Below are 26863 nucleotides of genomic sequence, written 5' to 3'. Positions count from 1 at the left end.
TAACATAAGGCTGAGCACATTTGATAGAGAAAATGAACTACATAAGCAGTAAACCCACACTTGAGCAAACAGCAATGAATAACAACAAACAAACAAACAAACAAAAACCCAGTGTGAAAAAGAAACTGGCTGAGGCACCTTCTTATTTCTGAGGTGTCCAGAGATACAGAACTCATAAGCTGGAGATGTACACCTGCAAAGTAAAATGGCCTGGATACACCCAGGGAGGCAAAGGTTGATTTCCTTGGAGCCCGTAGGCCCCTATTTATTCCAACATCTCTACCTGTCACAAAATGCTCAGGACTGCACTCTCTGCATACCCACTCCCAGCTCTGACCCCAACAGCTTAGTTCTCCTAACCAGGAGCTTTGCTCTTCAATTTTTGGACGTTGGTCTGTGGGATTCTGTGGTATACCATACCTTGCCAAAACTTCCTTTCCCCAACATTTTGTGCAAGATAAAATCCTCGATTTTTAACTTCATATGTAGAGATGGTCTTTCTACGTTTGGCTCAGGTTCCGGATGATGGCATATTTTCTCCATCTCATCCAAGGGAGACTCCCAGGAGATTCCCTGAGGCTCTGAGAATGGCAACCAGTGGTTAAAAGGAAACAAAGAACAATGGAGGGTTATTCTAGCTACTTGGAGAACACACATTCTTTCCAATTTCCCATTCTAGGACCCATCTGCAATAACGCAGAAAGGCGTTCCTGCTGTGACTGGTGACACCTCCTGCTTGTGAGCCTGACAATGGGGCCTGGACTGCGTCAATCCAATAGATTGGGGAAATTTTCAAGTTGAGAAACATTCCAATCAGCAAAAGGCCATTTATGCAACCCAAATGAGCACTTTTAGTAAATGTCAAATCATGGACAAATAGAGATCTTCACCAAACTCAAGGAAAGATGATTCTCAATTGCTTTGTGGCTCATAAGAACAGTGGCATCAGTTTCTATGACTTACCAGGGGAGGGAAGAGAAAATGGATAGCAGACTGTTAAAGATCTGAATTGCATCATTTGTCACAGTCGTCAAGTCAACGTGCCACCTACTTTGATCATCTCTAAGACCTGGTCTACTTCTTTGCCTGGACACTTTTCCCCCTCTAATCCAAACCTTTCTTTAAAAAATTGTAAGTCGATTTATTCCTCACCCCATGCCAGAGGACGTGTAGAAAAACATTTTTGGAATCTTTCCTCCTCTCCCGAATATAATTTTTCTTTTATTTTTTATTGAAAATATTTTATATCTCACATTGTGTTAAGATGCACAATATGTTGATTTGATACATTTGCGTATTGCGATACGATTGTCATTGTAGCGACAGTACCACTATCACATCACATCATTATCATTTCCTTGTTTGTGATTGGAATAATGATATTTTTTAATCTATAGGTTTATTTTTCATATTCTCCCTAAATCCAAGAAAAATAAGTCTTTTGTAATGTATGTTGAAACTGTTTAGGTTCAGAGTCAGGTGGTCATATGCTCGCATGATTGACCTTCAAACAGAAGGCTGGAACACTTCCATCATGTCACAAATGTTAAGGACTTTGGGCACCGCTATTCTTCCCCTTTCTACTCTTAAACGTCACAGAATAGTCTGTGAAGGTGCAGAATAAGATGGTCTTCTGCCGTATCCCCACCACTGAGCTTTATGGTGGATTTATTTCTATAAATACATTTAACAGTGATAGGAAGTAACTAACATTCTAAAATTCTAAGGAAAAATGAACAGTTGTTTTCTCCAGACTTATTCCATTTTCTCCCCTGCCCCTTCCGCCCCCCCAAACCTCCCACTGTGTTAAAAAGGTTTCCTAATGGGGCATGTTTTAGTTTCACTTCTAAGAAGTAGGAGCATCTTAGTTGGTGGCTATGTCTGTAATATTTAGATAGAAAAGAATCATCTATCAGACCAGGTACACGGAGTATTTATCTACAGAGGACTCAGGTTAAGGTTAATCGAGACAAATTCCTGACATTGATTCTATGGGGATCAAGATAGCTACCTCGTTTCCCTGATGCCAGTACATAGGGCAGCCTTGCTTCACCTTTTATGGAGCATGGGGGACCAATTTCAACCGGACCTTCTCTGTAGATGTGTTCAGTATCTCTTAAGCAGCGAGCCTAGATTACAAACAAAGAGTCAGACCACTTACCACTGACAGACAGCTCAGCCTGTCCTTGGGGACGAAAGCCACTTGAGATTCCTAAATGCATGAGGTAGTCAAAGCTCGTTCCCTAATCACTCTTTTTTGGATTCCATATCCTGTGAGAGTCTACTGGATTTTATGCAGCAGCAGAGCATATTCACTTCCTTCATACTTTTCTGGACCTAATTAATTGTTTCTCCCATGCTATCCAATCGAAGGGCAATGGGTAGAAAAACTGCATTGCCAAGTCCTAAGGAGGTGTTGTTCTTGGATATGCAAGTTAAGCATGCTAGTATATGGCAAGGCAAAAATTGCCCCGGACTAGGAGTTCTGAGGGCATTTTAGGGATGATTCTAGCATATCAGTTTTCCCTCAGGCTATTAATCAACCCTAGTATATGAGTATAAAGCTGGCAATGAATCCTCAACAATTTTAATGAATTTATTTGTTTCTGTCCCTGCTCATTCTACAAATTTAAGATCTTACAAAGAGCCATACAATACAAATGCATTAAATAAATATCACAAAGGCAGGATATGGGCATGAAGATGAAAGGGGAGAAGCAAGTGCTCAGAAATAGACTCCATGTTGTCCCACACAGTTGCTAAAGAGTTGAAACGGCAGGGACTTGTCACATACCTGTTGGGTGCTCTCAATCATTGCCAGTGCTTCGGCCATCAGCTTCTGGTTTATGCCACATAGGTTGGCCACCTTTGTCTGGCATCGGTGATGCACGTTCATGCCACATGCTAAAGGGGAACAGTGACACCATGAGCCAGAGCAACAGAACCAAGTGCCATGGCCTTTGCACATGACCTTCTTTAAGTACACCTGTGGTGAAGGGACAATTGGCAACCCCCATGCCATCTTCACAGCAGGAGACATTGAATACTAATAAATTTGGACAGTGCTTTTATGATGCCATCGGGCTCCCCTTCCTGAAATACACAGATGCTCCTGTGTGATTCTGGGAAGTGAGCCCCACTAAAGATGGGACCAGAGCTGTGTTGATAGGGGCAGGGGTCTGCTGTCAGTATGCATTTAGACTGTGCCATTACTGAGAGAAAAAGACTGACGTTGGCTCTCATTGGTGGAAATGTGCAATGCTGGAGTTGAAGTTTGTTCATGCCAACCCTAAACCCTCTTCCTAGCCACAGCTCAAGTCCTCCCTTTCCCACACAGGCTGCAAAGAGCTTCTCTGTGCACGAGGGTTCAGCCTCAGCCTGCAGAACTGAATGGAGGTGGTGGCGGGTGGTCTGTGTGTGGGCTTAGGACTGGGGGTGGGAGGAGGGAAAGTGGCTGAGACCACATGACCAGCATATAGGAGACCTGGGCTAGGTGAGCTAAACAGTCTACATAGGCTTCTAGCTCTTACAGCCACGATTCTGCAGGAGTTTTCCGATTAATAGTCCTGAAAACAGCATGATAAAGGTCTGCCTCCACTTTTTGTGGTCACGTGAGCCTCCTTGGTTTGGGGGATGTGCATGCCTGTGTGTCTGTGTGAAGGCAACTATTATATCTTGTTGTTAGTTTTAGAAAATTAAAATTCTGCTTGCAAAACATCACTGTTACAATGAAAAAAAAAAAGTTCACAAAGGTTTCCAAATTCCAGCTAAAAATCTCAAGTCCAACTCAATTTTATAAAAGTGTATCAATCAGGATTGTTAAAATGGAATTACGCAGGAGGCGCAAAAAAAAAATCATGTAGTTTCAATCTTATCTGCTTATTGTTAGCCCATTTGTGCGCAAAAAAATAAAAAATAAAAACCCCACCACAAATGGCACAGTAATTGGCATCAAATAGGCGCTCATTAGACACAACTTTTCTTTCATCTTCATTGTATATTACAACGAAATATATATTGAAATATTTAGGTGAAATGTTAGCCACCTTCATCTTTAGTTTTAACTAGCCCACTCTTCTTCGGATAGTTCAATAACAAAACACAATAAAGCAGCATCTACTATGTAAGTATAAAGCTGCCCAGTATAAGTGGGTAGATCTAGTCATAAAATCCATTTAAAGTGCGATGTATAATAAAGATGCTGTTTGCAAAGGCTTGATGCCCTTCTGAATTCTGCATCCTTAGGACAGGGAGGCAGGTAATATGAATTTAGCACAAGGGGTTGGGGAGTTTTACTTTGCTCCTTAAAATTGTACCAGATCTAAGGTTGTCTCTGATGTGCAGTTTGTAAAGAAAGGCCTTGTTCCCACCATGACAATGCCATAAGTCTTTGTTACTAACCTAGCAGGTGAGGAGTCGATCTCTTTGAGTGCAAATAGTTCCTTCTGATGGCTATTTTCATGGGAAGTGTAGTGGAGTGAGAAAGCAGACAGGTCAGGATGAAGGGAGGCCCTACTTAGGAAGGTGGCTTATGAGAGAGCAAGATAAAGAGTATGTGCAGGGAAAAGGGATGTAGGGAGAGAGTGGGAGGTGACAAAGATGAGGACATGAGGAGGTGAGGCAGCAGGGACTCTGGGGTGTTGGTAGGAAGAACAGAGGACACATATGGGGGAGGAAAGGGAAGGGAGGATATGGGAGAGTAGAGAAAAGAGGGAGGGGGCTGAAGTGTAGGAGATGGGAGAGTGGGGATGAGAATGGAATGGAAGAGAAAGAACGTTAGAAAAGGACAGAACAAAGCAGGCATGTGAGCCATGAAATAATGCCAAGAATCCTCGTGGGAGTTCTAAGCTCAGAGCATAATCACACTGCCTGGCCTGGGTGGGGGTTGGGGGGTGCCGGGTTCCAGGGAAAGGAAATGTCAACGGTGAGACTCTCATAAGAACAGGAAGACTGTAGATGGGGCTTTGATTATTCATGTGCTGTGTGTACCATTAGGATATCCAAAGACTTCTTGCCTGTGAACTTGTAAAGGTATTCTGCACAGTGCCAGGCCCTCCCATGCCTTTTGAACAGGCACGGAGATGAAAGAGTCTCTCAGCACTTGCGAGCTACGGAGGGACTGTTCAGGTGGATTTTGATTACATGCTGGTCTTGCCTTCAGTAATGATTTAAAACCTAGGCCCTCCTGCCTCCCTTAAGATGTCATTCCAGGCTCCCCAGACACGTGAACACAATTGTGATGAGGAAGGGGGACGCTGCTGAAGGTGATCTTTCACCTTAAGTCAGCACCTCTGTCGCTTAAAAGATAAGACACACATTAGTTAGAGACATAAAGTAAAGTTGGGCTGCCAAGAACAGTGGCTTCTCTATTTAATAATTCAGAACAGAAAGGTCCCTGCTGCCGCCGAGCCCTCCTTTTTGAATATCTGGGCCCCATCCCCACTCTCACCCCCATTCAAAAGGCAGAAGTGCTTTGTCATCCTCGGTGGAATGTTTTCCTCTCTACCCCCTGATCTTGGTGCAACAGCATCTCAGCTTCTAAAGGTTATTGCCTTGGCAACTTGGAGTTGTAGAGCAGGAGAGCCTTGCTGGCTTTTTCTCAGGATCGGTCTGAATAACGTGACCAGGGAGGCTGCAGGCTCTGGCTCTGCTGTCCTGGCGACCCGCGGGGAAAGGCCAGAGTCAGAGCTGCACTAGGCCTCTCCCTGGGCATTTTGAGTGATAGACCCTCCATCCAGCGTAAGTCAGGGAATTCTTCTGTGCAGGACCTTCCATCCGCCAAGCAGACCCGCCGGGCTTGCTCCGTGATGGAACCACAGGGAGAATCTCACTGGCTGACACAAAGGAGGGCAGCAGGGGCACCACAGAAGCTGCCAGAGTCAGGGGCCAGGCCCAGAGAGACAGCGGGGCAGGAGAGGGAAGCGGTCAGAGGAGAAATGCTGCCTTCTTCATTTCTCCCCAGGACGAGGCACAACAGAAGGCAATGGGCCATGTCCTTGACATTTAACCTGAGTGATTCTGTACTTATCTGGGTTCAAGCTTTTGGATTTGTGGGGGCAGTGTAAGAGAAAGATCAGCAGTGGCTTATAGTTTCAGGCCTTTCTTATTCACGATGTTTGGAGAGGTCAGTGGCTCTATCCCTTCTCCCTCCCTCCTTCTCATTCTTCATTGAAGCTGCGAATCCACCTCCTGGAGGTGTTCTGTATGGGCCCACACGCATTTCCCACAAGACTCACCGTCACACTTCAGCCCTTGCCTGGCCAGGCCCCATAGCAGGGTCCCGCAGTGCTCACAGAACGTTGGGCTTTTGTAATTGTAGACTTTAAATCTATGCGGCATGTCAATTTTGAACCTCTCCTTGTGGAACTGAAAGAAGAGGAGACCACATGGCAGTAGGTGTCCCTGGGTTCCCAGCTTTACATGTCTTAGCAGATACTTTAGCATAACTAGCAGAATAATAAAAACATTGGAAGGATGTATAATTTAAACCACAATTTTTACTTGTCAAGTTTTATAGTCATGTTCAAAGAACTCAGCCAGCCATTAGCGCTTTTGGGGTGAGGGGCAAGCACGCGATATACACATATCAAGTAACCCGCAGACAGCTGCAGTCTGAGGCATTCCACAGTCAGGCTAACATTTCAGGAAGAGGGAACTAAGGTTATTTATTTAGATAGCAGCTAAGTAAACCTTGCACTTCCCTTCCTATTTTAATATAAATATTTCCTTTTCTCTTTCAACTCAGGACCAGTGCTTTCACCTTTGGAAGATGTTATATAATGACCCCTCTAGCGGCAACGTTGCCATGGGCTTATTAGTATGAGGGCCTGAAGTGTGAAGCACTTCACACCTATTATACATAAACAGAGGAGGCCAGAGGTAGCTGATGCTTCTGCTAAGTGCTGTGGACACATATGGCATGTGTATTATCTTTTACATGTGATATCTCATGTCATTCTCAAAATATCCCATTTGAAGTAGCCTCTATTAGTATTCTCATTTGACAGATGAGGTGATGAAGCACAGAGAGAGCAAGACACTTGTGTAGGTCACACAGCCAAGTGAGCTGGGATAGCTATAGCGTGCCATCAGAAGGAGAGCCTGTCCTCTTTCACTTTTACTCTTCTCTCTCAAAACAAACATGATTTAGGAAATGGGGAGAGGGGAGATGAGAAAGGGATGCGGGTGGTAAAGATATTGCAGTGTTTTTTTTCAGTTTTCCAGAGTTTCAATCCTCTCCTTTAATCAGACATCCATGAACAACAACAACAAAAAATCAGGCAGTTTGAATTCTGGCAAGAATACCAATATTTCTGTACAGTATGAAAAGTTTTATGTACTTAAGACTTATAATCTCTGCCGCAGTTTTTAATTGAACAATTCATTTGGAAGTATGCACAGCAACGAAACCTTATTTATTAAAGTGATGTAGCTAATGTTCCTGTTTTGGCTACTGGTCAGCACTGGGTCTTTATAATGGCTGTTTAGAATTGCTTAAAGGTTCCCCAGCACTTTCTCTAGTTATTTTCAATCAAGAAAATCAACTTTCAAAACTGACTTTTTATAAGCATTTCCATGTAAATATGAACAATTAATGTCAAGGTCCAGGCTAGAAGGTTTCCACTTTAATTCATGAACTGCCCAAATGGCTCAAGGCTCATCTGGGAAAGACTGTAGATTTATATTTTGCAATATGATAGTCACTTAGCCACAAGGGCCAAGTGAATATTTGCAAGGCGGTGAAAAGACGTGCTGTAAGAGTAAAATACACACTGGATTTTGAAGACTGTATGAAAAAATGTAAAATATCTTATTAATTTTATACTAATTATACATTGAAATGATAATATTTGGGCTGGTTGGGTTAAATAAAAATATAATGTTAAGAGTAATCTCACCTGTTGCTTTTTACTTTATTTAATGTGGCCACTTAAAAATTTATTAAAATTGTACTGTAGCTCTTATTCTATTTCTATTGGACATTAGCTTTTGAGGTGAACAGCTATGCTTACAATCTGAGATTTTCCAGGAAAGCTGAGGTATCAAGTAACAGGAGCAGGAGGGTGTGTTGAGAGGTGGCAATTTGATTTAAGCAAACAAAAACATTGTTCGGGGAGACTGAGATCTGAATTTTAGTCCAGCTTTGTCCCTTAAATGTGGTTGACTATAGACAAACTACTTTAATCTCTTTGAGCCTTAGCAGAGTCACTTTAATATGAGATTATCCCCCCTCTAAATTTTAAAAGTAATTCTACTCTGGAAAAACTAAATCAATTTGCCTTCTCTGTACCTGTCCCTTTGCTGGAGAAAATCACATACCTGGGCAGGTTGACACCCTCAAATTCAAAGGGACTTTCAACTATGCTTGGCAATCCTACTGCTTTTCTCTAATCCATTGCTTTCCCATTCTCAAGCCAGTCATAGCCTTCCTTCTCTCAACCCTCAGACTTCTTTGAGGATATAAGTTGTCTAACAGAACTGCTTGCCCTCAAATCTGCAAACCTAACTGTATCTGCAACCAATTTCTCCTTTCCTACAATTGATGAAATGATCATTTGTCCACCAAAGACCCGTCTCCACATGTGCTTTGGACCTCTTCCCTTCTTGCCAAGACTGACTGCTTTGGTCATCCCTCTCTCCAACTTCATCCATGTGTCATCACCCCCTAGCTATGGGACTATTTCTACCTCTTGTATCTCACCTCCTTCCAGCTACTGTTCTACTTCAATGATCTCTTTTACAGTTAATCTTCATGAAAATATTAATGCATAGGTTGTTTCCATGTTATCTGTCATCTTCCAGTGCTGACCAATGAGGGGACTGCCTCTGTAAATCCTCTGAATTTCTCTGATCAAGGGCTCAAAAGATCTCCATGTGGCCCTCGTTTTTCTCAACGGCACTGAACACAACCAACCCTTTCATACGCTCTTAATATATTAAGAGCCAGCCCTCTCTGAACCTTTGTTCTCATCTCTATCACAAGCTCCTTCTTTCTACCTACATCTAATTTTAGATTCCTTTGGGGTCAGTATGGAACCTATACTCCCTTCTTCCTATCCTCCCTCACTAGATCATCTCTTTGGCAGCTTCAAATTCTACCCCAATGATAGTCACTCCTACATTTATAGATTTATTCCATTGGCTCATATGAATTCTAAGATCATAAAATTGTCTATTTGATGACTTCACTTGGGTGTCCTTAGGCATCTCAGACTGACGTTGTCTAAAATGAAAATATTAATTTTCCCCTGTAGATCTCTACTTCCCGTCTTACTGACATTCTCATGATTCTGATATCTACCCCACTGCTCAAGACAGAAACTCAGCTATCATCCATCTCTTTCATTCTCCACATCTTGTCCATTAGCATTACAGTCATTTGGAATATTGAAATCACCCCAAAAATCTGCTTATTTTGTTCCATTTCTACTGCTACTATATTTCTGCCCTGGTGGGACTCCATCTTCCCAGGTTTTTACTTTCACATCTCAATCCACTGTTTCCCCCTACAGCAGTCATTGCAATGGACTTTCCATTAAAAAAAAATCAAAACAAACAAAAAAATAAACCCACAAAACAAAAAACAAACAAACAAAACAAAACACCCAACTGTCTGGCTGGCATCGCTCAGTGGTTGAGCATCAACCTATGAACCAGGAGGTCATGGTTTGATTCATGCTCAGGGCACATTCTGGGTTGCGAGCTTGATCCCCAGTGTGGGATGTGCAGGAGGCAACTGATCAATGATTCTCTCTCACCACTGATGTTTCTAACTCTTTCTCTCCTCTTCCCTTCCTCTCTGAAATCAATAGAAATATATATTTTTAAAAAATCCAACCTCTTCTCCAGGATCTGAAGATCCCTGCCTGATCAAGGTCCTGCCAGGTTGTCATATTTGATTTTTGCCCTTGTTCTAGCCACATGGGCTCATTTCAGTTTCTAAAACATGCTGATTCTTTCTGCTCATGGGGCCCTTCAGTCTGTCTGGGGGCTCCTTCCTCCCACTGTTCACACAGCTGCCTCCTTTCACCCTTCAGCTCTCAGCTTAAGCGTCCTCTCCCTTGGGAGAGTCCCTGGCCTTCAGTCTAAGTGGGCCACTTGGTTATTCTCCATCATCGCACCCTGTTGGCTATTTTCCTAATACCTAACATAAATGGAAACTACACAGTCATTTGTTAATGATCTCTTTCTCCAGATTTATGGAAAAGTCCATAAAGGCAGGACCACATTTGTTTTGTGCTTTGCTGTACAGTGTACATAGCAGAGTACCTTCCAAGTGTTAGACACCCAATAAATATTTGTCAAATAAAGAAGGAAAGGGTGGGAGAAGGAAGGCTGCTTGACTTTCTAGCTCAGCTTCCCTTCCCTATGGAGTAAAATCTAACTTGTCCTCAAACTACATAACTCAAAGTTCATTCAGAAAGAAATATTTGCTTCTTAATATAAGAATTATACATCTATTATCACCTCTTGTAAATGCTTATATCTGTACATATTGTCATTTGCCTCTGCTCTTTAACTGTCACTTCTAGCTGTAGGTACCACAGGAGTTGTTTTCATATATCATAATTGGGCAAAACTATGCTTTCTGGCCACTTTATATTATGTTTTTCTGGAAAAGGCAGAGTCACTAAAATTCCTATTGTGTTTTTTAAAATTTATACCCTAGTCTTGGATCTCGGTAACAATTATTGAAGAGGAAAGGGTTTTAGGGAGATTACCAATAACCTTAATGATTCAAGTTCAGGCATTATTAAAAAGAATTAGTGGGCTGTAAAGTTTAATGTTAGGGTAAAGTCATCATATTTCAGACAAAGAGCAGAATCTAACTACATACCATGGTTTCTCGGCTATTGACAGCTGATCCTGTGCACTTGGCTATAACTTTATCAATACACTTCTTGTGAATTGCTGCATTACATTCTGAAAAGAAATGATTGCAGCTTAACATTTTCAGAAGTTAAGGAGCAACTACAAAAGAATGATGGTAATGTAATAGAAATCCTTCTTACTTACGTCGACACTGGTAGCCCTGTTTGTTCAGACCCCTGTAATAAAGCACAGGTATAATTTATATGGGAGTTCAAACCAACAGCAGCACCTCAAATATCTGAAAGGTGATGAGATCTCATTTCTTCTATGATCACAGAGCATTTTCTCATCAGCAGCCCTGGTCTATCATTTGTGAAGAGTATTAACATGTGTTTTTTTAAATTTTATTTTAAATTGCTTTGCTAAAAGTCTGATGATAAAATAAATGAGGAGCTATTGATTGCCCTCTCATTTGTGTATTTTCCAAGCAAACATGTAGAGGTTAAAATGCCTGACTGAAAATGCACCACAGGCTCCTAGTAGCAAATTTCCATGTCTCACTAAGCTCAGTATAGATCAGCAAAGACATCTGAAAATTTCATTTCCTCTTTCTGGAGTATCGTTCACTAGGGAAAGGAAGGAGGTTCAGGTCATTAGCTGGAAACAGGTTGATGGAAATCCACCAGAAGTCTATTTGACCTTGGATACTCTGGTTAAGCTGGGGTTGTGCATTAAAGGATTCTGTAGTTGTCCAAAGGGAAGAACACCCCATTAGGAAGCGGGCAGCCTGAGCCCAGAGATAGGAGTCATTTTAAATCTCTACTCTATCATAGCCTTTGCTATGTGGCTACTGAGGCTTGAGCTGATCTCTGTTCGAGGGCTGTTAAAACACCCAAGTGCACTATAAACATCTAAACACATTAGCTCCAATGGAAAAGTTGTTGCCTGTTGTAGATATTAGTGCCAGCACAAGGTCGGCTATCAAGGTGGTGTAAGGTGGTGGGAGTTTCAGCTGTGAAACTGTGCTTACAATGAGGATATCTACCCACTCTGTCCCTCCCTTCTTACCCCAGCAGCCTCCCATTTAATTAGGAACTAAAGTCCTTGGAACCTTTTCCTGAGGGAGCTGGCTTCCTTGCTCTACAGGAGCCAGGTTATGAAATATTTTCTAGAATCACACCCTTTAAGCCTTCTCAATCTAGGTGTGGCCACTGAAAACTCTCATGTAGCATTTATTCTGTCACGCTCCCCTAAGGAGAGGCATGTTGGGCCTGGAGGATGAGACAAAATGCATAATCTAAAGCTAAGAGTGAAAGGTCAAGCCACCATACCAGACAAACTCATGGCAGACGGAGCAAAACGTGGGCTGTGGGAAAAAGGTGGCGGTGAACTCATGGCACTTGACATGATGGACTTTGGCCTGTTTGATGGCTCCTCGACGGTGATGCAAAGCAAAGAAGCCTTCAGCCTCAAATTCACTCATGTCCTTTGTGTCTGCAGAAGAGGATAGGGGACAAAGTGAAGTTCTGTAATATGGCTGTCATAGCTGGAAGGGATGAGTGGGGAGATGGGGAAGGGACAGAGATGGACCAGGAATTAGACAAATGTTGAGACCAGTAAAATTCCCAGTACTTATTAAGATTGGTGCAGTACTAAGCCTTTTTAAAAAATTCTTTAATACAGATTTACCATAGGGCATATTATTATAGGATTTGAAACTGCAAGGTTGGATTATTGGCTCAATCCTTCCCTATCCTTTGAGTGTGCTGAGTTATCATATTTCAATTTTTAAAACCAGTGGTCAGAACTTTCAAGGTATTTAACAACCTTTCCTATTCACTGTCAATGATGAGTCAGCCAGAAAGACAGGAAGTGGTACTTTTCTGCCTGTAATTCTAGAGAATAATGTGGTTAATGATAACTTGGAAATGACATTCTTTTTAAAGATGCTTTACATCTGGTTATAGAGTACAGTAAACAGAGGAGAGCTGGCCAGACTTGTGTGTGAGTGCAAAAAAACCTTGGGTAGTTATTTATGTTGGGTTCCTGATATTTACAGTAATAAGATAGACCAGCTAGAGACTACATTGGCCAATGTAGAAAGGGCTGGGAATTAATGGATAACTGTAGATGTTTTTTGTAATGTCTAGGTAGTCTTGGATGTAACCTAGTCATCCACATCAAATGATCACATTCATATTTCTTCAGTTCACCCTGGGCTCTGAATATTGGTGAAGGTACTTTAGGTAGTCACCATCTACAATGCTCAATACCCAGATGGTATCTTTTCAAAAGGCTGGGAGAATTTTGAGAATCCTCTCAATGCCCTGGCTGAAGCCCAGGCCCCCTTCCCCCCCCCCAAAAAAAAAACACCCCAACAACACACAACAAAAACAAAAAAACACACAAAACACACAACAGCAAGGCAGTCATGGTTAAACAACATGATAAAAAGTATAGCATATAAGCGAGAATAATGTGGTAAACAAGAAAGAAATAATAAAAATAATCACTAAAATAAAGATAATGAATTTAATGATTATAACTTCTAGAATTATAATTTTAAATAGCTTGAAGATTCTTGGATTGCATAGTCTATCTCTTTTATTTTTATAAATACAGAAATAAAGGTTTATTGAGAGTAAGTATAAAGAATTATATTTATTTTGTAAATATAAAGAATTAACAATATTTAACTAAATTACATCCATTCTGGCTAAGCAGTGGCAGAGGCTTGACAACATAATTGGGGCAAATGTCCCTACTAAGATACTGTCTTTTTCATATCTCTGTTAGTGGCCAGTTAGAAACACATTTGAGTAGACAAAGGTGGTGCTGTGTAGATGGAGATCTCTCCTCCAGGAATTCACCCAAGTCCCAGGATGCATTTTAAGTTTAAAGTCTTCTCCACAGTGTTTACAGGTTTGTTTTATGGCAACTCCAGACTCCCAGATAAAGAGCATCCCCAATAACCATGTAAAGAGTTCCACAGTTGGGAGCATAATACTGCCCAATACTTTAAGGTTAGGCCTTTGAGGCCCTTGTGTTTGGAACTGAGCTGGAAATAAATTAGGCTTGAGACAGAGAAAGATAAATACCACATGATCTCACTCATTTGTGGAATATAATAAACAACATAAACTGATGAACAAAAATAGAACCAGAGTCATAGAAGCATTGAACAGACTGTCCAACCTATGAGGGAAGGGGGGTGATGTCGGGGTAAGAGATCAACCAAAGGACCTGTATGCATGCATATGAACATAACCAATGGACACAGACAATGAATGGTGGGGTGGTGGTGAGGGCATGTGCTGGGGATAGGGGTGGCTGGGGAGAGGTCAATGGGGGAAAAAGACTTACATAATACTTTAAACAATAAAGAATTTAAATTAAAAAAATAAATTAGGCTTGGAGAATGAGAGGTTAAATTCAGGGTCACTGATGTGATTGTCTTCTTACACAAGTGTTGGTATAAGTGTGGAGATCTATTTACAACTCATGACTGGGTAGTAGGACAAGTGTCAGTAAGATTTGACTCATTGCTATTTTGGTCCAGATGAAATGATATGAAATAAAATAAGTAAAGTGTAAAATTACTTTTAAATTCATGGGATGAAATGAATTATTTTGGGAATTCTAACTGTATTACTATAACCATACACACATATATATATTTTTTTCTGTGCATGAGACTATGATAATGTAAATTTTTTTTAAAGAAGAAAGTGCTAGAAATGAATTTATTCCCTTGCTTCTTATTGTGATATCCTTTATCCTCTAACCATTTCAGTGATTATGAGAAGTACATTTACAAAAGCTCAGAATTTCTGGTTTTTATGATGTTTATTTCTGAAGCAATTTTCTCTTCTGTTTATTTATTGGCTTGAAGAAGCTCATTGATTTTTATATATTTGGTTATTTCTTTTATATTATTTGTTCTATCATTTGTTTGCAGCCAATCTGAGCACAAGTGTTTCTTGGTAAGCTCTGAGGAAATTGCCATGCTGAATGTTCTAAAGAAATGTAAAATATCTGTAACCTTTGAGTGCTAACAGTCAAGTCAGGGAGACATGGCGCTCACACAAAGAACTGTATATATGATGGTGTCAAATCGCCTTGGAGATATGTACATGCATTTTTTTGAGTGGTAAGGAAAGGAATTACAAAAGAGTCCATAAAGAGGCAGCTGAAAAATTAAGAGAAAAACTTGAATAATATCACATTGGATGGTCTGTTCCATGCTTCTATGTCTCTGGATCTATTTTACTTCATCAGTTTATGTTGTTCATTATATTCCACATATGAGTGAGATCATGTGATATTTTTCACCAACTGGCTTATTTCGCTTAGCATAATGCTCTCCAGTTCCATTTATGCTGTTGCAAATGGTAAGAGTTTCTTCTTTTTCATAGCAGTGCAGTGTTCCATTGTGTAGATGTACCATAGTTTTTTAATCCACTCATTTGCTGATGGGCACTTAGGCTATTTCCAAATCTTAGCTATTGTAAATTGTGCTGCTATGAATATAGGGGTGCATATGTCCTTTCTGAGCGGTTTTTCTGGTTTCTTGGGATATATTCCTAGGAGTGAGATTAATGGGTCAAATGGGAGATCTATTTTTAATTTTTTGAGGAAACTCCATACTGTTTTTCACAGTGGCTGACCACTCTGCATTCCCACTAGCAGTGCATAAATATCACATGATCTCATTCATATGTGAAATATAATTAACAACATAAAGTGATGAACTAAAATAGATCCAGAGACATAGAAGCATCAAACAGACCATACAACCTCAGGGGGAAGGGGGGAATGGGGTGGGGAAAAAGAGGGAGAGGAGAGATCAACCAAAGGATTTGTATGCATGCATATAAGCATAACCCATGAACACAGTCAGTAGAGGGGGTGAGAGCATATGCAGGGGTGGGGTGGAAATGAGTGGGGAGCGGTCAATAGGGTCAAAAGGAATCGTATGTAATACTTTAAACAATAAAGGATTTAAAAAAGATTAAAAGAGAAAGGTTTATGCTAAGTGCATGTTAAGCACATGTTAAAGATGAATTCATGTTAGAAGCATGTAGCTCAAACAATAGAAAAATAATTTTTTAAAACAACATAGATATAATTTTTTTTTAAAAAAAATCACATTGGGCTAGCCAAGAAAGAATGGTTTTTTCAGCATGAAATGATATAGAGATGTCAAGGGAAGTGAAGGCTAAGAAATAGGTATTTGTTTTGAGGATTCATAGTCTTGGAGAAAGCCATTTAGCAGATTGGTCGAAATATAAGTCAGACTCTTAGGGTTTAAGAATTGACAAAGTAGTGAATAAACAGAGACTAATAAATATAAGCTACTTTTCTAAGAAAAGTGTCAGAGAAGGAGAGGAAAGAAAAACTCATGGAGGTAAAAAGGTGAAAAAAAGTTCCCTTTGAAGATAGGAGAAGATGTCTTTGCAGTGAGTTGGAAACCAATGAGAGTGAAGGCAGGATTGTGTGGGGGGCTCTAGGGGGGTAACCACACATTTATAATACCTTAATCAATAAAAAAGTAAAAAAGAGAGAAAGAAAACTGAAGATGCTAGAGAGGAAGCATGATTGATGGTACAGAGCTACTGAGAATTAGATGTAGGAGACCAAGAATGGAAGGACTTTCTCTGAGTCAGAAAAGCAGGAAGAGAATGCAGGGAGAAGCAACTGTATTCTAAATGCAGAGACAGACAAAGATGGAGTCTCTCCCAGTTATATGGGGATGGGGGTGAGTGGGGGGAGGGGAGCAGACCAATCTCAAAGAGCAAGAATAAGATATCCTCAGAAACCAAGGAGTGTGCGAATGTTTGGAATAGGAATTTTATGGGATTCAAAAGAAAAGGAATTTCTAAATGCCAGGGTAAGTCCAACTGAACGGTTCAACAAACATTCATTAAATAACTCCTATGTACCTAGCATAGAACCTGGTGCTGGAGTTAGAGAGACAAGTAAGATCATTTCAACTATTGCTTTCCTGCAAACAACTTAGAGTCCAGAAGGAACGTAGTAAATGTCAGAGAAGTAGTATTCACAGGAGGCTATCGGAACACAGAGGAAAGGGAATTATAGCACTGAAGACAGGTGTAGGTAGTGGAAGTGAGAAAGAGTGGAAAGTTGGGACAAGAAAGGTACTAGCAGAGATGATTTCCAACCTGGGTTCTGAGGAATAAATAACTCCCATTAATATGTAGTAAATGGTATTGTGGGAAAAAGCAAAAAGTGTTCTCTCTAGATGAAAAAGAATGAGCAAGGATACAGCGATAAGGCATTTAGGATGTGTACTGCCAGTGTGCAGTATGAAGCAGAAAACAGAACTGGTCACATGCAGAAGATGTGTAGGTGTCACATCAGCTTAAGCATTTTCTTGTAGATAATTTATAAATACCAAAAGGCTGTAGGCAGGGATAGGAGCACAGAGAGGAACAGAGGCATGACATGTTCAGAGTGGAGTTTTACATAGTTTATCCTGGCAGCCGTGCAGAATGAGTGGAATTTGGCAAGCTGTAATGATGATGTAAGCAGGGGATATAATTGAAAAACACTAAGTAGACAACATAGGCAGAAACTGTTAATGGATTAATGTGGGAGGTTGAAGGAAAATAATACTATAAAAATTACTTTCATGTTTCTGAATGGATGAAGCAATAATTAACCAAGATAATGAAGACAAAAGGAATAGGTTACTGGTAAAAATGGTCAAAGGCATGGGGCAGGAGAGAGGGAATGCCTGGTATGGAGATCAGGATATCTTTGGAAGAAGAGGGTGCTCATGACAGTAGAGCATTGGCAAGGGTTATCATGGATTCCAGGCTAGGTTTTGAGTTCATGTCAAAAATGGCTAACAAATGGGTGTGAAAGAGAAACTAGATTAGGGTAAAGTCTAGTACTTATTGGATGGGAGAGAGCATAGAATTGACAGGAGAGGAGGATGAGCTACAAGAAAAAGAGGACTGACTCTGAGTCCTTACTGGGATGGAGAATTCCACATGAAGACATGTGGGTTATTAAATGGATAACAAAAAGTGTAGGAAGGTGTAAATATATGAAGTGGGTGTGTCAGATGGTGAGGGTGAACATTGAACTACTAAGAGTGATGGTAGGAGAGCAGAGTAAGAAGAGAAAAAGTGATTCCAGCACAGAAACCAAGGAATGGGAATTTTAGAAAAGATACAGAAAGGACTGAGTTGTATGTGGAGAGCAATGAGCCATTTAATTCCCTATAGAGTAGAAAAGAATTGAGGCTTCCATTAAAGAGGGGTGTAGTAGAAGTCATCTTAATTGTTATCCAAGATTGAATTCATTATCCCCCTTCATTTGCCTTCTCTTCCAATTTCTAGCACTTTTGTTATAATTTTCCAGGCTATTTTAAGAGATGTCATCAACATTTTTACCCCTCATTCAACTTTCATTTTTAAAGAATTATAGAAGCACCTTAATTATGTACTTAAAATGGGAATACCCTTTCATCTGCACTGCCAAGAAATCTTACTCTTATCTTATTTTCTTTTGGACTCTTTCTTTTATTTCATTTCTTTAAGTACATGATTCTCACCAACTCTCCAATGCAAAAATAAAATTTTATAGGTTTTCTCTATATCCAGTCTATTTTCTTTCCCAAACCTATTCCACATTCTGTCACAAGCAGTTCCCTCCAAACACTGCTTTCATCATATCATGTCCTGCTCAAGAATGCGACTATAACTCTTTGTTGGTGACTTCTCAAAATCACACTCCTCTTGCCTGGCTTCCAAACCCTTGAAAGTTTGTCTTTGATTCTTCATCCTGATTTTAGCATGGGTCCACTGATCTACCTAGACTCACCTTCTCATAGTCCTTTGTATATTCATAATTTTGCTCAAGCGTCCACGTTTTTCCTCCTAGAGGTAAAACCCACTTCTCTGCAAACTCAACTCTGCCTCCCCTTCAATGCCTGTCATACGCAATTTTCTGGAATGAAGGTAACCCATTGGTTAATTATCATTTATATGTTTTGAGATTTAATTCTCTGATTAATCTGTACCACCTCTCCAATTTGAGTTTATGATCCCTGAGTAAGAACTCACATTTGGGTTTTCTGAATCTTTCAGAAAATGATTTGTTATATGTAATAATAAGTATTCTTAATTGAATGATATTCTATGAGTTATTCCATAATATTGCTTGTTAAAAATTAGGGTTTTTTGATATATAAAAATTTAAAGATGGAGTCTCAATTTTGGTCTAGTATAAAAAATTTAAAATACTACATTTTATTCTAAAAAACAAACAAACTTCCTGGGCTTGTGTAATCATTGTGAAATATCATTGTTTTTGGTCCGTCTGAATTTGCTTTCTCATTCTAAGAAAAAATTTAAGTTCCATAGAATTATTTTTCAAAGCAGTGATCTTGCATTTATCAAGAATAGTTGCATTTTGATGGAGGACTTTCTTCAATTTACATTGGGTCATATTTTACCTGATAGGAGATGTATAATTTGTCTTTCTTGAGGAATTAAACAGCATTGGTATTATAATTTAGTCCAGTACTTTCACTTTTGATGCAAACCCAGTTATTTAGCTGCCCTAGATTCACTATCAAAAATAGTACAATGACATGCAGTATATATCTGGAGCCACCAGACATAAAAGAAGAAAAGTTTGGATTGTACTGTTACCTCTTAAGGAGTTTTCTTCTTTTTAAAAAAAGAGGTCTATTATGGAAAATTTCAAATATATACAAAGTTGAGCAAATATTGTAATCAATTTCTCAGTAACTATCATCCAGCTTCAATAATTTCTAATCTATGGCCACTCATCTACTACATTCATCCACTCCCCTCACCCTGTGCCAATGCATTATTTCAAACAAATTCCTGGTATTATTTTATTATAAACTAGAGGCCCAGTGCACGAATTTGTGCACAGGTAGGGCCGGCCCCTCAGCCTGGTTGGCGATTGGGGCTGATCAGGGCCAGCTGGCCGGTGTGGGAGGGACTGTGGGAGGTTGGCTGGCCATGGGAGGTTGGCTATGGGAGCACACTGACCACCAGGGGGCAGCTCCTGTATTGAGCATCTGCCCCCTGGTGGTCAGTGTGTGTATAGCTACTGGCTGGTCGTTGGGTCATAATGGTCACTTAGGCTTTTTTATATATAGATATTTGCGTATGTATCTTAAAGATAAGGAGCCTTTGAAAAATATAACTATAATGTCATCACACCTAAAAAATTAACGTCTCAATATCATCAAATATCTGCTGAGTGTCCCATTTTACATGGTTATCTCATAATATTTTTTCCCCATTGTATTTTTTTGACTCTGGACCCAAAGGAATTGTACATGTGAAGCACCTCCCCCTTTTGCCCCACAAAGCATCACAATTTTATAAACTAAAACTTGTTTCTTGGTAGTAAAGCTAATTTAGAAAATAATTAAATCAGTTAATTATCAGTAAGTTCACATATACGTTCTGAGGTTTAGGATTTTATGAGTATTAGCATTTACTTAGTTTAAATAACACTTTGACCACAGAATATAAATGCAACAGAAGGAACTGACAAGTTGTCACAGGCACCAACCACACACTCCTAAATGTAACTTCCGTCATCAATGTCTGTGTGTTATATGGAACTGAAACTCTTTAGCAATGCATTTTCCTTTCTTGTTCCTAAAAGGATTTGAGGTGACTCACTTGAAGTCATTAAAATTTTGCTACTAGTGCTATGGAAAATATTTATTAGTCTCATATTTATTTTGTATTCTGCTGATAATGCGGCAGCTTGTTATATTACATCATTTACATCAGCGGTTCTCAACCTGTGGGTTGTGACCCCTTTGGGGGTCGAACGACCCTTTCACAGGAGTCGCCTAAGACCATCGGAAAACACATATATAATTACATATTGTTTTGTGATTAATCACTATGCTTTAATTATGTTCAATTTGTAACAATGAAAATACATCCTGCATATCAGATATTTATATTACGATTTATAACAGTAACAAAATTACAGTTATGAAGTAGCAACGAAAATAATTTTATGGTTGGGGGTCACCGCACCATGAGGAACTGTATTAAAGGGTCGCAGCATTAGGAAGATTGAGAACCGCTGATTTACACAAAGACAGTATCATGACACATAAACAGCTTTTTGAATTTACATTAAATTCTCAAACTAAAATAAAGACAGACTAAAAGTACTGGACATATGTGTCCACACAATTGAAAAACTAATGCTATAAATGTTTTATATTTTTATGATTCTTTAACCCAGATAGTGTGTTTTCAACTAGTATTTGAGCACCGCTGGAAAATTTAAGAACATTACTTGGGCTTCCCTTTTCTCCTGATTCTTTTCTATGCTTTGCAAAAGTCCAATGGTTTGCACAAGAGGAGAGGGACATGCCCTTCTCACCCCCCAACAGGAAGAAGAAATGTCACTTGCCACTCATTTCCAAGAAGTATCTTGCGTTCATTAGCATTCGGCCTTGAGGTTTCAGCTCTAACTGGTTGAGAGAAGGAAAGGAATATCAGTCAAAATGTGAAACAAGCGCTGAGGTTAATGATATCATAATTGGTGAGTTTGGTGATGGCAGAATCCAATCATTGCTCCCTTTCATTTTACCCATGCATATCATCATAGTAGCATCTGTGCATATAGTCTTCCTTTTATTAAGACACCTCAGCAGCTCATTAATTTTATTTGGAGATCAAAGCTTTCATAAGGAAGAAACAAATTCCCAAACAGATTCTATTTGATTTTCTTGTCCCGCACTGCTGCTTATCTGACGAGCTGTAAAGGGGCAATTCAGATCTTAAACATGACAAAAGAATCACAGACCCTGGGACTAGCTCACATGGGGAACAAGTAGGTCTTTGGAAATAAAGATAAATCCTTTACTGCAGGTGCCTCCACACATGGGACAAGGCTAATCAGGGTACGAGATGGGAGTGGCCTTTTGTTCTACAAGGAGAGACTTTTTCCTTGGGAAAGGGCTGGATAATCTAAAGGAAATTTTGATTCAATTGGTCTGAGAAAGGATAAAATGACATATTTCAGTACCATTGCTAGGTGTACTGATTAATAATGCGGATTTTTTTCACTAGATGGAGTTATACATATGTTGATATATATGTGATTTGATATTATGCTATTTTGTTGTATTGTTCCTTCAGATCACCACTTGTTTTGATCGATGGCACATGCACTTTCTGAGCAGCACTTCAAAACATACAAAGCAGTGGAAAATTGGGTCTCTGAATGGTCTGTCTCAAAACAAGAAAAGTTCTATTGGGACAGTATCCACAAATTACCTGAAAGATGGGGAAATGTGTAGCTAGCGATGGACATTACTTTGAATAAAGCACTTTTGATGTTTCTCTTGAAATTATCGTTTTTTTTAAATTACAAAATCCCTATTAACCAGTTTATATTTCAGATTAACTATTAACCAGTTTTCCATTTGTCTTTTGTTCAGTTGATGTGGCACCCATTTTCCTTCCTTTAAAATCTTTCCCATTGCTTGTAAATGACTGGAAATTATTTGCTGAGCAATTTAATCTTTCTGCAAGTTGTTTTTGAGTCTGCCACGCATCTTCATCAATAAGGCTTGTAATTTTGTTGGTCTTCAAACTTTTTAGGTTGACCTGGACGTTCTTTGTCTTTCAGATCGAAATCATCACTTTTAAAGCATTTAAACCAGAGTTTACAAGTATCTTGAGATGGAGCATGTTCACCATAAGCTTCCCGAAGTATAAGATAACTTTCAGCAGCACTTCAAAATAAAGTAATGAATTAAAACTTTCCGCAAATGCTTTTCTTTTGGCATGAAATTTTACATTTTTAAGTGTAAACATATCTATGATGTTAACACCTTCAGAAAATTTGACATATGAAGTTTTGAAGCTTGTTGTCAATACAACAAAATAGCATACATATCAAATCACATCTATATCAACATATGTGTAACTCCATCTATTGAAAAAAATCCATATTATTAACCAGTACACCTAGTATGTAGAAAGGATTAGAGCAAAATGTAATTTAAGGGGTGACACAGTATTGTGACATAATGGAAAAAATGTCAAATCCACCATAACCTGACCACTATTGCTAATATACTAAACCATAACTCTATATTGTTAATATATCAAAAAGAATATGAAGATGAATTAAAGGTTATTCTTGACAATTACATCCATGAGTTAACTAGAATAACTGAGACTAGTTAAGAAAGGACTGGTTGAACCCAGGATTGAATTTGAATTGTGGCTATATAATTTACTGGCTGTGTGACCTTGTGTAAGTCACTAATCCTTCAAAGATCTCTGAAAAACCGATATAGTGACATTTCTGTCACAGTATCACAATTATTAGAATTTTATGATAAACTAAGTCTGTACTGCTTGGTCAACATTAAATTCTCTTGAAAACCTAAATAAATTAATGAAAAGAGAAGTGCTTTTGCCATCAAGAATATACACTGCTGTTCTCTGGTTTGTGGAATATGTAATAAAGGTGGACACAAAGGTGGAACTAGAAGAGCAGGAAACAATGAAGTGAGGGAGATTGGGACCAGGTAACCATAGTTATCAACAGGCAGGACTTACTGGTGATGGGGGAAGTTAAACCTCTAAGCTGCTGGCAAAACAGTATCCACAGAAAGTCATAGTCCATCACATTTCTGAGAGTGAATAGTAGGTCACCATACAAATGTTAAAAAACTTGGGAAAACAGGAGGCAAGCCCCCGTGGGGTGTTTAGAAATTGGATGATGGTGTCTACATAAGTGAAAGGCAACTTTGAGAAAAGATTTTTCTAAAAATAAAGAAATTAATTTTAAGAAAGTAGAAGCATGAGAAAATATAAGTCCAAAACAAAGTCCCAAACAACCTGTTGGCTCTTAAACACTATAAATAAAAGTCAATCAAGAAATAGTTTTTTTTAAAAAGCTGGAAAATGTAAAAAGGTTGCTAATTAAATGAAGATCTGAAGGTCCCCAAGGGTTATGTCTAAATAATCATAGATTGCAAAAAAAAAAAAAAGTGAAAAGTCTGATAAGAATAAAATCAGAAAAAGCTGAGGCAAATAATCAAAGGCAACTTTGAGATACAAATAGAAAAGCAACCTGTTTATCAGTGAATCTTAACAAAAGGATTAAAAAGGTAGTCATCCTTTCATTATTTGAGAAGGAAATAAAATAGCACGTTACTTTGAAAAATTAGGGATTTGGTGACTTTTTCTTTTTCACAAGGCAGAAAGCAGAAAGTAAATGGGAAATGATGAAAACTGGGGAAGACTTTCTCTAGTTAATTTCTGCTTTCTCCTAGCCTAGCCTAATGCTCCCTTGCTTCAGGCCCAGCTACAGCCTCTCCCTTCACTTACCTGGTTTATGTAAACCTTTAAGACTATGGTACACATCTGTGACATTATTGTTCTACTCGCCCAGTTAGCTACCCAGGAGGAGTTCTGTTTCCATGAGTCTTCCCCCAAGTGCTCAACAGATACTCTGAACTAAATTATCCGGGCACATCTAAGCATAGGAACCCTTTTTTAAAAATAAAAAATCTTGGCATATACTTATCTTTAAAGATGACTTCAGTGACACTAGAAAACGATTTATATAAAAATACATTTCCCTAATAAGTACTGATTTTTTCTGAGGTCAAAAATACAAAACAGACACAAAAAAATCTAGTTTTTAGGCTTATATCATTCTTATTCCTATTTTGAATCCAGTGACTTGAAAATCTTTTGGGTGGAGTTATTAAAAATCTGAGTTATAGGAAGTAAGAAGCAGAAAGGTAAGATTCCCTCTGTTTCTGTAAATGATATAAACATTTGATAATATTTTTCTGGGTTCCATGTTATTTAAAAGCAGTTTTCACTGGTATATAAATACTTTCATTTTGTGGGCCCCCACAATTTTCACTGGGAAATAAATTTTATTTATTTTTTTATAGTTTACTAGTGGCCCAATGCACGAAATTCATGCAAGGGGCTTGGCCCTTACAGCCCCAGCTTCGTCCAGAAGGTCATCCGGACGGTCGTTCTGCTTTTTGGATTAATTAGCATATTAGCTCTTTATTATATGGGATTCTTCCCTTTAATATTTATAAACATTTGTTCATAAAACACTTATAAAAGTTTTCAAAAACTTGATGTAGTAACATGGAATGTGTATGATGTACTTTTTAGTACAAAGTAAGCTAAATGAATACATTATAGCTAAAACAATTTATAAGGATTGGCAAAGTATGGAGAAGACCAAACATTAAATAGATCTTTGCTCTATACTCTCACTTATCTATCATCTTATCTGTAAGATATCTTATCAAGATATTTATGTATTATCTTGATAAATAGACAATAGTTATGCTCCCAAGTTAGGGGGCATTTGTGATATTTCTGAGCTTACTTTTAGTTATAAATCATGAACAGTTGTTCATAGCTTAAGAGACGTTCTTCACCTTACACAGGAATCAAAGAGATTTAAATATGACAATATGTTCAATAGTCCACAAGTAATGATCATTGTCATTATCAAGTCACCAATGACTAAGTAGGGAGTCTGCTTACACAAGGCTACTGTGTCATAATTTTAGAATGACATTGAGATTTTGAGCTAGCCTTTAGCTAATATGGTACTTATCACTTAATGGTACACACAGTTTAAATAAGGCTCACAGCTCAGATATTTACCCATATTTCTGTCCTCCCGTTGTTCTTCCTGCATCTCTCAGCCAGGGAGTAGAGCTCGACAGTAGTTTCAGATATTAGGTCCACATTTTTGCCCTTCACGATGATCTGCATTACTCTTCCCTTGTTGATATGGGCGTCAAAAGTGCTGTCCCAGGGTGGGTACATGGTTGGCTTTTTCTGGATGTACATCTGCCCATTCTCTAGGAACAGAAAGAGATGGTCTTGTTATTCCTTTAGCCCACTCGGGGGGAAAATCAATTCAAATCAGCAGTGGCACTCATTCCATCTACTCTCTAGGACAAGGGTGGGCAACCTTTTTGTGAGTGCATGCCAAAACCAGCAAAATCTCTGACTAAAAATTCTTCTGCGTGTCAACCCTAATTTTTTTAGAACATCTTACGCCTACTTGATATCTCTTAAGGTGTATGTATGTGAAAAACCTTGAAGAAATAATAAAATTCATTCGAGCGACAAAAACACAGTATGTGATGATGAAAAATACATTTATTTTTAATGTATAGATGTACACTGATAGTCTGAGAGAAAACTTTATGACTCCGTTTGATATTATCAGTGGGACTTTTGCTGCTGCATCACTGATGACAGGTTTATGTTTCGTGACCTTCAGAGATATGCATGAGCTACTACTTTCATCCGTCAGGCTACTCCTATTATGAGACTTAACAAAATTCTTCACTGAGAACAAAGATCCACAAGCATATGTGGATGAAACCAAAACACTGGTCGTATCTAGGAAGGCAAGGAGAGTTAAGGCAGAGGCATAGAAATTGCTCTTCCCCTCTCTCATCAATCCATGTCTATGGTCTTTAAGATAACTTGTTATGTAAAATTATTTATTTATCTAAGATGCTCGTACACTGAATGTATCTGAAAAATAAAAAAATCAATATTAAGAAAAAAATTGTAAATGGAAGATTATAAGAGAGGGTTTCGCGTGCCAGCAAAAGTTACTGGTCTGCCATGTTTGGCACGCGTGCCAGGGGTTGCCCACCACTGCTCTAGGATATATAATCCTGCTGGAAAGACAAAAATGATGCATAAAACAATTAGAGACAACGTAGGACAGAATGAGACAGTTCCAAATTTGGCAAGCAAGGTAATGTAATGAACTTAAAGCCAATCTGGATAATTTAGGCAGCAAAAATCTGACAGTGCCTTGGAGAGGCACCGTTCTTTTCCTATCCTACAGTTAATTGCTTCACTGTGAGTGTGAATATCTAAGCAAATAAAGAGAATTAAAGGGCTAAGCTTAGTATATTTGGTAGGGCAGAGTGACTTACACCCCATTCTTTATGGTAAAAGGCAAAACCTATAAAATATAA

The 26863-nt window shown here is 39.0% G+C and overlaps 1 protein-coding gene across 4 annotated transcripts in view; it reads right to left on the bottom strand.

Moving 5' to 3' along the window:
• PRKCQ (protein kinase C theta) overlaps positions 1–26863 on the bottom strand; it is a 144162-nt gene that overhangs the window by 60656 nt on the left and 56643 nt on the right. For 2 of the 4 annotated variants that reach the window (XM_006772608.2, XM_015569737.1), the window contains exons 3-11: positions 25521–25720; positions 21265–21325; positions 12144–12306; positions 11017–11048; positions 10838–10923; positions 6237–6366; positions 2795–2904; positions 2012–2129; positions 421–581 (exon numbers count right to left, since the gene is read on the bottom strand). In XM_006772608.2, coding sequence (XP_006772671.1) covers positions 421–581; positions 2012–2129; positions 2795–2904; positions 6237–6366; positions 10838–10923; positions 11017–11048; positions 12144–12306; positions 21265–21325; positions 25521–25720 — 1061 coding nt within the window. The remainder of the gene's footprint in view (positions 1–420; positions 582–2011; positions 2130–2794; positions 2905–6236; positions 6367–10837; positions 10924–11016; positions 11049–12143; positions 12307–21264; positions 21326–25520; positions 25721–26863) is intronic. The other 2 variants (XM_006772609.2, XM_006772610.1) reach the window with 2 other exon arrangements.

The sequence above is a fragment of the Myotis davidii genome, unplaced genomic scaffold (genome assembly GCF_000327345.1).
Source record: "Myotis davidii unplaced genomic scaffold, ASM32734v1 scaffold544, whole genome shotgun sequence".
In the NCBI taxonomy this organism is placed as follows: domain Eukaryota; kingdom Metazoa; phylum Chordata; class Mammalia; order Chiroptera; family Vespertilionidae; genus Myotis; species Myotis davidii.
The sequence above is the reverse complement of the archived record's forward strand: the minus strand, read 5'-3'. Positions and strand labels throughout refer to the sequence as shown.